Source organism: Trichosurus vulpecula, chromosome 2 (genome assembly GCF_011100635.1).
Source record: "Trichosurus vulpecula isolate mTriVul1 chromosome 2, mTriVul1.pri, whole genome shotgun sequence".
NCBI classification, from domain to species: Eukaryota; Metazoa; Chordata; class Mammalia; order Diprotodontia; family Phalangeridae; genus Trichosurus; species Trichosurus vulpecula.
The window spans coordinates 448,212,232-448,223,735 of NC_050574.1; the positions used below are offsets into that span (position 1 = coordinate 448,212,232).

General features: G+C 36.4%; 2 protein-coding genes across 3 annotated transcripts; one reads left to right on the forward strand and one right to left on the reverse strand.

The window, feature by feature from the left end:
• Positions 1 to 9,389: 9,389 nt before the first annotated feature.
• Positions 9,390 to 10,601, reverse strand: LOC118837345 (60S ribosomal protein L21-like). The gene is made up of 2 exons (XM_036744208.1): positions 10,511 to 10,601; positions 9,390 to 9,880 (listed from the first exon to the last, which is right to left on the reverse strand). The coding sequence occupies exons 1-2, from the start codon at positions 10,599 to 10,601 to the stop codon at positions 9,390 to 9,392; spliced, it is 582 nt and encodes a 193-aa protein (XP_036600103.1).
• Positions 10,602 to 10,646: 45 nt separating this feature from the next.
• On the forward strand, positions 10,647 to 11,139 carry LOC118838578 (nucleoside diphosphate kinase B-like). Of its 2 annotated transcripts, XM_036745923.1 has the most exons (2): positions 10,647 to 10,893; positions 11,007 to 11,123. In XM_036745923.1, exons 1-2 carry the CDS (start codon positions 10,666 to 10,668, stop codon positions 11,025 to 11,027), a joined length of 249 nt encoding a protein of 82 aa, XP_036601818.1. In that variant the 5' UTR covers positions 10,647 to 10,665; the 3' UTR covers positions 11,028 to 11,123. The 2 variants fall into 2 exon arrangements, with proteins under 2 accessions (XP_036601818.1, XP_036601817.1); XM_036745922.1 differs by having other exon boundaries at positions 10,647 to 11,139.
• The last annotated feature ends 365 nt before the right edge of the window (positions 11,140 to 11,504 follow it).

The window sequence follows — 11,504 nt, forward strand, 5'->3', positions numbered from 1 at the left end:
TAGCAAAGCTGCAGGATATAAAATAAACCCACATAAATCCCCAGCATGCCTATACATTACTAACAAATCTCAACAGCAAGAGATAGAAAGAGAAATTCCATTTAAAGTTACTGTAGACACTATAAAATATTTGGGAGTCTATCTGCCACGACAAAACCAGGCTTATATGAACATAAATATGAAACAATTTTCACCCGAATAAAATCAGATATAAATAAATGGAAAAATATCAGTTGTTCATGGTAAGGCTGAGCTAATATAATAATATGATAATTTTAACCAAGTTAAACTATCTATTCAGTGCCATACCAATTGAACTACCAAAAATGTATTTTACAGAGCTGGATGAAATAATAACAAAATTCACCTGGCAGAACAAGAGTTCTAGAATACCTAGGGTATTATTGAAAAGAAATGTTAGTGTGGCCTACCCATACCAGATATTAAACTGTAAGATAAAGCAGCAGTCATCAAAACTACCTGGTACTGACTAAGAAACAGAGCCATGGATCAGAATAATAGGATAGGTACACAAAACTATAAAATCTACTCTTTTATAAAGCCAAGGCATCTATCTTCTGGGCTAAGAATTCACTATTTCACAAAAACTGCTGGGAAAATTGGAAAATGGTAGGGCAGGAACTGGGCATAGACCAATATCTTACACCATATACCAAAATAAAGTCAAAAGGGATTCATGATTTAGTAATGAAGGCTGATACTATAAGCAATTTGGGAAAGCAAAGAATAGTTTACCTATCAGATTTATGGAAAAGCAAAGAACTCATGGCACAACAAGAGATAGAGAGCATTACAAAATGCAAAATGGATAATTTTGATTATGTTAAATTGACAAGTTTTTGTATAAACAAAGCCAATGCAAGAAAGATTAGGAGGGAAGCAGAAAATTGGGAGAAAAACTTTACAACTAGTGTCTCTGATAGAGGCCTCATTTATAGAAATTTATAGAATTTCAAATTTATAGAAATACAAGTCATTCTTCAACTGAGAAACTGTCAAAGGATATGAACAGGCAGTTTTCAGAGGAAGAAATTAGAGCTATCTGTAGGCATATGAAAAATGCTTGAAATCACTACTTATTAGAGAAATGCAAATCAAAACAACTTTTAGATACCACATCTCTCCTGCCAGATTGGCTAACATGACAAAACAGGAAAATAATAAATGCTAGAGAGGATGTTGAAAAATTATAACACTGTTACATTGCTGCTGGAGTTGTGAACTGATCAAGCCATTCTGGAGAGCAATTTGGAACTATGCCCAAAGGGCTATAGAAATGTTCATACCCTTTGACCAGCAATACCACTTCTAGGGTTGTATCTCAAAAAGATCACACAAGTGGGAAAATATGTACAAAAATATTTATAGAAGCTCTTTTTGTAATAGCAAAGAATTGGAAATCAAAGGAATTCCCTTCAATTGGGGAATGGCTGAACAAGTGTTAGTATATGAAGGTGATAGAATACTATTGTGCTATAAGAAATGGGGATGATACGGACTTCATAATAACAGAGAAAAAACTACATGATATAATGCTGAGTGAGCAGAGCGGAACCAGCAGAACATTATACACAACCATGGACATATGGATTCTCTGATGACTAAGCCTGATAGATTTTGCTCTTCTCAGCAACGCAAGGTGCAAAGACAACTCCAAAGGGCTCAAGATGGAGAGGGCTATCTGCATCCAGAGAAAGAAGTCTGAAGTATGAATGCAGATTGAGGCATACTGCTCTCTTTTTTTTCTCCCTTTGTTTTCTTTCTCTTTTGTTTGGTATTGTTTTTTTTTTTTGGTTTTGTTTCTTCTTTCTCTTGATTCCATTGGTCATAATTCTGCATTACAACTTCACTATGGTGTAAATAAGTTCAATGAGAAGTTATATGTAGAAGATATATTGGATTCCATGCTGTCTGTGGGAGGTAGGAGGTGGGCAAGAAAATATGCAACTCAAAATTATGTGGAACTGAATGTTATAAACTAAAAATAAAAATTCTTAATTATAAAAAAGAAAAAAGTCAATAACTTCACTCAAAAAATGGAAGGTAATGAGACAAAATACCAAATATCATGGGATACAATTCTTAGGGCAAGTTTTATATCTCTGAATGCTTACATGAATAAAATAGAGACAAGGAGATCAATAAATTGAGCATGCAACTGAAAAAGTTAAAAAACAACAAATTGAAAATTCCCAATTAAATTCCAAATTAGAAATACTGAAAATCAAAGGAGAGATTAATAAAATTGAAATCAAGAAAATTATTGAACTAATAAAAAACTAAGAAATATTTTTATGAAAAACCAATAAATTTGATAAACCTTTGGTCAATTTGATTAAAGAAAGAAGAAAACCAAAGTATCAGTATCAAAAATATAAAGAGTGAATTCACCTCCAATAAAGAGGAAATTAAAACAATAATTAGGAATTATTTTGCCCAATTATATGCCCATAAATTTGATAATCTTAGAGAAATCTATGAATACTTACAAAAATATAATTTGCCCGTATCAACAGAAGAGGAAACAAAATACCTAAAAAACCACATCTCAGAAAAAGAAATTTAACAAGCCATCAATGAACTCCTAGGAAAAAATTTGCAGGCCAGATGGATTTACAAGTGAATTCTACCAAATATTTAAAGAGAATTAATTCCCATACTTTATAGACTAATTGGGAAAATAGGTGAAGAAAGAGTTCTACAAAATGCAAAATGGATAATTTTGATTATGTTAAATTGCAAAGTTTTTGTACAAACAAAGCCAATGCACCCAAGATTAGGAGGGAAGCAGAAAATTGGGAAAAAATTTTTACAACCAGTGTCTCTGATAAAGGCCTCATCTCTAAAATATACAGGAAATTGAGTAAATTTATAGGAATACAAATCATTCCACAATTGAGAAATGGTCAAAGGATATGAACAGGTAGCTTTCAGAGGAAAAAATTAAAGATATCTATAGGCATATGAAAAAATGTCTAAATCACTATTGATTAGAGAAATGCAAATCAAAACAACTCTTAGGTATCATATTTCTCCAGTTAGATTAGCAAAAATGCCACAACAGGAAAATAATAAATGCTCGAGAAGATGTAGGAAAATAGTAACACCGTTACATTTTTGGTGGAGTTTGAATTGATCTAGCCATTCTGGAAAGCACTTTGGACCTATGTCCAAAGGGCTATAGAAATGTGTGTATCCTTTGACCCAGCAATACCACTTTTAAGCCTATATCAGAAAGAGATCATACAAGTGGGGAAAGGACCCATATGTACAAAAATGTTCATAGCAACTCTTTTTGTGGTGGCAAAGAATTGGAAATTGCGGAGTTACCCATCAATCTTAGAATGGCTAAACAATTTGTGGTATACAAATGTAATGGGATACTACTGTGCTTTAAGAACTGAGGAGCAGATGGACTTCATTATCACCTGGAAAGACTTACATGATCTGATGCTGAGTGAGGGGAGCAGACCATTATCCATGATTAGAGACTATGGCATCTGTGATAACTAACATTGATAGACTTGCCTCCTCTTAGCAATATATGGTTATAAGACAGTTCCAGAGGACTAATGATAGAAAGAGTTGCCCACATCCAGAGGATGACTATGTAGTCTGAATGCAGATTGAGACACACTATCTGCTCTGTTTTTTGGATTTGTTTCTTCTTTCTTGGGGTTCATTCCACTGGTTATAATTCTTCTTTACAACTTGACTATTGTGAAAATAATTTAAATGTGAAGGTGTATGTAGAACTTATATCAAATTGTGTGCTGTATTGTGGAGGGGAGGGGAGGAAGGAAAATATTTGGAACTCAAAATCTCATGGACCTGAGTGCTATAAACTAAAAATAAAAAATTAATTTAAAAAAAAGGAGTAGTAAGTAGTATAGTAGTAGTAGTAGTAGTAGTAGTAGTAGTAGTAGTAGTAGTAGTAAATAGTAAGTAGAAGTAGTAAGTAGTGATTGTAATTAACTGTCACTTGTCCTGAAAGTTAAAAGGGGGAGTGTTGATATGTGTCTGCATCTAGTGATGACCTTGCCATCTCCTTTAGTGTGGATCCATTAAGATGCTATTAGAAGAATATTGACTTTTTTAAATTAACTCTTTATTGAAATAATCTTTAAAGACTGTGTGTGGATTGCAGAATGAGTTGTTCAACTTGAAAATGACTCATCTTGAAATGTCAAATATCATGCAACGTATATTTCTGAACTTCATACAAATGGCTGTTCCATATTGAGGAATTTCAAAGCATTTTTTATATGTCCTATAATATTTTTCAGTAGTTAATTGGGAAAAAATATAGGAACTATGTAGACTCAACTCTATCTTGTATCATATAAACATATTTACATACAATATGAATCTATGATAGAAGAAAGAGAATTTTTAAAAATAGAATGCAATAATTATCATATGTATGTATCACATATAATATAATTATATATATAATTATAATGAAATATTTAGATATAGGTTATATGTACATATTGATTATTTTATATATGCATATACAGTATATATACACACATATGTGTATGTATATATATATATGTACATACTCATATACACATAAAGACACACATATCCATCCACACACCCATGTAGTCAGTATGTGTAATTTCATCCATGTAGAGAATTTATGTGATGGAACTCTTCCTAGTAATATTCAGTAACTATTCTGATACTACTTCTTAGATACTCGTCTGTAGCAGCTCGTAGTTAAGTGACTTGATCATGGTCATACAGTTAATCTGTTATGTTCATGGCAAAAACTGAATCCAGATTTTCCTACTTCCACTCTTCCTCTCCTTCTGATATTTGGATGTCATAATATTAAATGATAGTTGCACAATAATTCCAAATTATGTCAGATTATGGACAAGATCATGGCTGAAATACTCTGCATTTTATAGGACTATGTATCTTATCCTATCTGAGAATGAAAATAAATATTTCTACTGAAAAAAGAACATATTTTCTTCGGTTATGTTCCATAGCAGTTTTATGTGTAAGTCAGTACAATTCAGTCAGTAACTGAGAATCAACCTGACACAAAGGCCACATTACATGCCCAAGAGGATGGGAAATATGCATGAGCAGTTGATGAGTAATGATTAATAGTGATTATGATGATTAAGAATAAATAACAGGGCCTGGATATTTTTGGGTTCTCAACACCCCCCCCCCATCTGCACAATGGATGACAAATGCAGTGCACAGCTGCACTGAAATTTACATGTCTTCTGTTTTGCAGAAAGTGACTTTGTGATATTATTTAATATCCTCAGTCTGTAAGGCACAGATGTACACAACTGATTCAACCTGAGCTGTGGGTTTTTAAATGGAGGTTAAAGAAAATAAAGCTAGTGTAGCCCATCAAAGGCAAAAATATTGTTAAAATAGAACATGCTAAGGGGGCTAGTGGAAAACAAACTTATCCAGATAAAATTCAATGTGCTGAGTATATACTTTGTTCAAGGATTTTTGCAAAGGTATTAAGGAGAATGGATGTTGAATAAGAAAATGTTTCCCCACTCAAAGACTTAATTAGTGTTGAAGATATTATGATTTCCTATAAGGAAATAATATTCAAGAAAAGAAAAACATTTCTTGTCAAGTACTGAGCATGTAGGGTATTTCCTTTTCCTGTTTAAATATTTGGGAGAAAAACATAAAGGAAATGAATGCTTTCCTTGATGTCCACGTGGAATTAATGCTCTTAACACCTTTGTAGGTGGCATAGGAGAAAGAGATTGAAAAGAATGCTGGTTGAATTCTATCATGCCAAACTTTCTTTTCAGATTGTTTTTAACCCTGGGAGTGTATTCCAATAATATTCCATGTCTTATTTTGTTTTGAAAACCTTTCATCTTTATTCTACCAAGAAAAAAACATTCTTTAGTAATATTGAATATAAAACAGTAGGTTTTTTACATGTGTTTTGAAGTGTGCTATTGGTTGAACAGAAATGTCCCTTCTATAGTTTAGATACTTGATGAGAAGAACAATGTGTTTGAGAGAATGAAGTTTCACATACAGATTGATGATTTGTGTAGAGATCTATTAACAATGACTGATATAATTCTTGACCGATATAATTAATTTGTAAATGAACTTTGAAATGATTTAACCCTATTGGATTGTATGAACTCCACTTAACACTTATTTGCTGAGCAACTTCCAGCTAAAATAACCCCATGGTAAATTGTACAGAAACACAACTCATCCATTTTTACAACAATGATTTTTCTACAAATAGCATATGGTTTAATAATGATTGAATTATTGGAGGAGAAATTTCACTTAGCTCCATCTATACAAAAGCTTTAAAATACCATCAAAATCTGTGGACGCTGGAAAAGAAAACTCGTAGAGAATCCAGGAGGACTATAGGCAAATAGACTTGAAAGGAAATTTTAGAAGACAAGTGAAGTCACGGGGCAGAGCCAAGATGGCATCTAGAAAGCAGGGACTTGCTTAAGCTTCCCCCCAGGTCCCTCCAAACACCTATAAAACATGGCTCTGAAAAAATTCTAGAGCTGCAGAACCCATGAGATAGCAAAGGGAAGCAGGGCGCCAGCCCAGGACAACCTGCATGGTCGCTGGGAAAGGTCTATTGCACAGAGCTGGGGGTAGAGCAGAGCAGAGCCCAGTTTGGGTGAGGCCAAGACTAAACAGACCAGGAACATGGCTGAACAGGTGTAGCACCCTGAATCAATGAGCTGTGGCAGTTACCAGACTTCTCAACCTACAAATGCCATAAACAACAGAGAAAGTTAGTGGGAAAAGCGACTGGGACAGAGTGAAAGGAGTTCATGGTTGGCCACTGCCCAGGAGGTAGTGGAGGTGGTGCAGCTCTGAGGCTGCTGCCAGAGCTACAGCTACAGTGGCCTCCAACACCAGGCACACCTGCTGGGAGGAATTAAGCAGTGGATTAGAGCAGAAGTGCAAAGCCTGCTTTGCCTTGCCTCATCTGGGCCACCATCCTGGTTGGCGGTTCTCAGGGGAAAAGGACTGCTGGTGTGGCAGAGCTTGCCAGTCAGAAGTAGCTCTGAAAATAGCAGCACAGCTAGCCCCTCAAACTTGGGACAAAGTGTTCTCTATTCTACAAGAAGTTGTACCCAGACAAAAGACTCAAGGGTCAAGTAGTTGGTTGGGAAAATGAACAGGCAGCGAAAATGTTCTCAGATTCAGACTATGACTTTGGAATCATTTTTTTTTGGTGACAAAGAAGACCAAAACATACTGCCAGAAGAAGTCAACAAAGGCAAAGAGCCTCCATGAAAAATATGAATTGATCTCAGGCCATGGAAGAGCTCAAAAAGGATTTGGAAAGGCAATTAAGAGAACTACATGAAAAATTTGAAAGAGAAATGAGAGTGATGTGAGAAAACCATGAAAAACAAGATATGCTGAAGGAGACCCAAAAATACTGAAGAAAATAACACCTTCAAACAGACTAACTCAGATGGCAAAAGAGCTCCAAAAAGCCAATGAGGAGAAGAATACCTTTAGCCTAATGGAAAAGGAGATCTGAAAGACCACTGAAGAAAATACTACCTTAAAAATTAGATTGGAGCAAGTGGAAGTTAGTGACTTTATGAGAAATCTAGATATTATAAAACAGAAACAAAGGAATGAAAAAATGGAAGACAATGTGAAATATCTCATTGGAAAAACCACTGAAGCAGAAAATAGATCCAGGAGAGATAATATAAAAATTATTGGACTACCTGTCAGCCATGATCAAAAAAAGAGCCTAGATATCATCTTTCAAGAAATTATCAAGGAGAACTATCCTGATATTCTAGAGCCAGAGAGTAAAATACAAATTGAAAGAATCCACAGATCACCTCCTGAAAAAGATCCCAAAAGGAAAACTCCTTGGAATATTATCACCAAATTCCAGAGCTCCCAGATCAAGGAGAAAATACTGCAAGCAGCCAGAAAGAAACAACTTGAATGTTGTTGAAACACAATCAGGATAACACAAGATCAAGCAGCTTTTACATTAAGGGATTGAAGGGCTTAGAATATGATATTCTAGAGGTCACTGGAGCTAGGATTAAAACCAAGAAGCATCTACCCAGCAAAACTGATGTTCCAAGGCAAAATATGGATTTTCAATAAAATAGAGGACTTTCAAGCTTTCTCAGTGAAAAAGCCAGAGCTGAATAGAAAATCTGACTTTCAAACACAAGAATCAAGAGAGGCATGAAAAGGTAAACAAGAAAGAGAAATCATAAGGAACTTACTAAAGTTGAACTCTTTTGTTTACATTCCTACATGGAAAGATGATGTGTGTGATTCATGAGAACTCAGTATTAGGGTACCTGAAGGGAATATACATATTATACATAATATATATATATATATATATATATATATATATATATATATATATATATATATATATATATGTGGAGAGAGAGAGAGAGAGAGAGAGAAAGAGACAGAGAGAGAGAGAGAGAGAGAGACAGAGAGAGAGAGAGAGAGACAGAGACAGAGAGAGAGAGAGGACTCAGGGTGAGTTGAATATGAATGGATGATATCTAAAAAATAAAATTAACTTAAAGGATGAAAGAGGAATATATTTGGATAGGGAGAAATGGAGAGAATGGGGTAAATTATTTTACATAAAAGTGGCAAGAAAAAGCAGTTTGTTGGAAGGGAAGAGATGGCAGGTGAGGGGTAATGAATGAATCTTGCTCTCATGAGATTTGACTTCAGGAGGGAATAACATGCACACTCAATTGGGTATCTTACCCCACAGGAAACAAGGAGGAAGGAGATAAAAATGGGGGACAATAGAAGGGAGGGCAGATAGGGGGAGGAGGTAATCAAAAGCCAGCACTTTCGAAAAGGGACAAGGACAAGGGAGAAAACAAAATAAAGGGGCACAGGATAGGGGGAGCAAAATATGGTTAGTCTTTCACATGAGTATTGTGGAAGGGTTTTACAGAATGACACATGTGTGTCCTATGTTGAATTGCTTGCCTTCTTAGGGAGGATGGGTGTGGAGAGAAGATGGGAGAGAATTTGATACTCAAAGATTTAAAAAGTAGATGTTAAAAAAAAGTTGTTTTTGCATGCAACTGGGAAATAAAATATACAGGCAATGGGGCATAGAAATCTATCTTGCCCTACAAGAATGTAAGGGAACAGGGGATGGGGGGAGTGGGGTGACAGAAGGGAGGGCTGACTGGGGAATGGGGCAATCAGAATATATGACATCTTAGAGTGGGGGAGGGTAGAAATTGGGAGAAAATTTGTAATTCAAAATCTTGTGGAAATCAATGCTGAAAACTAAAAATATTTTTTTTCATAATCCAAGTTTTTTTTATTGTTTTTGTAGTGATCATTTATGCCATGAATTCATAGGGGATTGGTTCCAACAGTTCAGGTTCCTTGCCATTGGTTCTCACAAAGTGTGCTTCTCTGGGTGAAGCAGGCTGGCGTTTCAGTTGAACCCAAGTGCCTTTTTCTTTGGCTTCCTTCTTCGTCTGATCATTTTCCTTTACACGCTTCAGGAAGCTATCGCTGCTCTTAGAATGCTTAATATGCTCAATACACACATTAATTCTCTTGGCTAGAGTCTTGCCCTTAACCTGTTTGTTTACAACAATACCTACAGCATGTTGAGTAACATTATAGACTCGTCCAGTCCTGCCATGGTAACATTTGTGGGGCACTCCTTGCTGAACTGTGCCCATACCCTTGATATCTACAATATCACCTTTCTTGTATATTCGCCTATACGTAGCCAAAGGGACAACACCATGTTTTCGAAAGGGCCTAGAAAACATGTAGCGTGTCTCTCTCCTTTTTCCTTTTGTGTTCGTCGTTTTGGCAACTCACTGGAATATGATGGAGCCGGCAGAAAAGCAAACACTAAAAATATTAAAAAAATTTTAAAAAAAGAAGACAAGGGAAGTCTCTGGGAGTAAGAGCAGAGACCACATGGCCCTCTGATGAGGAAATTCACATAGGAAGGGAGAGGAAAGATTCAATACTCTGTCTAAGAAATATCAAGAAGATAATAGAAAATCAATGAGTTTTTTCATTGGAGAAATTCCAAAGGGGGCAGTAGACCATCCAGTACCCTGATTGGGGAAGTTTCAGAGTGAACTGAAAATATCAAATGGACAAGAGATGTCCAAAGTGCAAAAGGAAGACAATATAAAACCCTTACTGGAGAAAATCTAAGATAGAAAAAAAAAGCCCATTCCCACCTACCCAACTTGTGACCTAAGAGAGAAAATTCCAGGGAGTCTTAATGCCACTCACTGCATTAAGCATGATGTCTCAAGATGGACGGAAATGTCCAGTTTGTTGATTAAAGAAGCTCATGGAGAAAGAGACCAGCTACTGCCTAATTAACGAAGCTTAAAATAGAATACAAGATGATCTAGTTCTTAATGTCCTATTCATGGACATCTAAACTTATAGTCCTAACCATAGATGTTGAGACTTGTTATTTTACTGAATGCATTCCCACTAATGGAAGTGAAATTCAATTGAAGGAGCTCAAAACAGTATGTTCGGTTAAGTGTAGCCTCCTCGGGCTCGGTCATCGCCCCCCTACACTGCAGCCACCGCTTCCCGTTTCTCCTGCTCCAGCCTGAGCTTCCCTGGACCATGGCCAACACCGAGCGCACCTTCATCGCCATCAAGCCCAATGGCATCCAGCAGGGCCTGGTCTGGGACATCATCAAACGTGTTGAGCAGAAGGGATTCCGCCTCATGGGCGTGAAGTTCCTTAGGGCCTCAGAGGAACATCTGAAACAACACTATGTTGACCTGAAGGACAGGCCATTTTTCCCTGGGCTTGTGAAATACATGAACTCGGGACCTGTTGTAGCCATGGTTTGGGAGGGCTTGAATGTGGTGAAGACAGGCAGAGTGATGCTGGGAGAGACCAACCCAGCTGATTCCAAGCCAGGCACCATTCGTGGGGACTTCTGCATTGAAGTGGGCAGGAACATCATTCATGGCAGTGATTCTGTAAAAAGTGCCGAGAAGGAGATCAGCCTGTGGTTTAAGCCTGAAGAGCTGGTCGATTATAAGTCTTGTGCTCATGACTGGGTCTATGAATAAGGATTATAAAAGTGCACATAGACTGGACCTACTCCTTTTAGTAGCTGTGGTATGCGTGTGTATGTCTTCATCACTGAGTGTGAGCGTGTGTGTATGTATATGTATGTCTGTATGTCTGTCTCCATCCCTGAATACAACATTTCATGCACCAGGGGATTGAAAGGAATTGGAACTGTCATTTTCTAAAACAACCCTGTAATCCTGTTAAATAAAGACTTGGAAATAAAAAAAAAACCCTACGTTCAGGACAGAATAGAGACTGACAATTCAATTCAAGTGTATGGAGTGTGACATAACTTGCCCCTTACACATTGTTCCAATGCAGGAAAAGAGGTTTGAAAAAATTATTAAACACAAAATATACTATTAATAAAGATCCA

Bases quoted from the DNA above. Each gene is read 5' to 3' on its own strand.
- LOC118838578 (XM_036745922.1), top strand. From the start codon at position 10,666: ATGGCCAACACCGAGCGCACCTTCATCGCCATCAAGCCCAATGGCATC.
- LOC118837345 (XM_036744208.1), bottom strand. From the start codon at position 10,601: ATGACCGAGCCCGAGGAGGCTACACTTAACCGAACATACTGTTTTGAG. The intron at 9,881-10,510 runs GTAAAATAACAA...TATTCCAGTGAG, and splicing joins CATTAGTGGGAATGCATTCA to TTGCCAAAACGACGAACACA.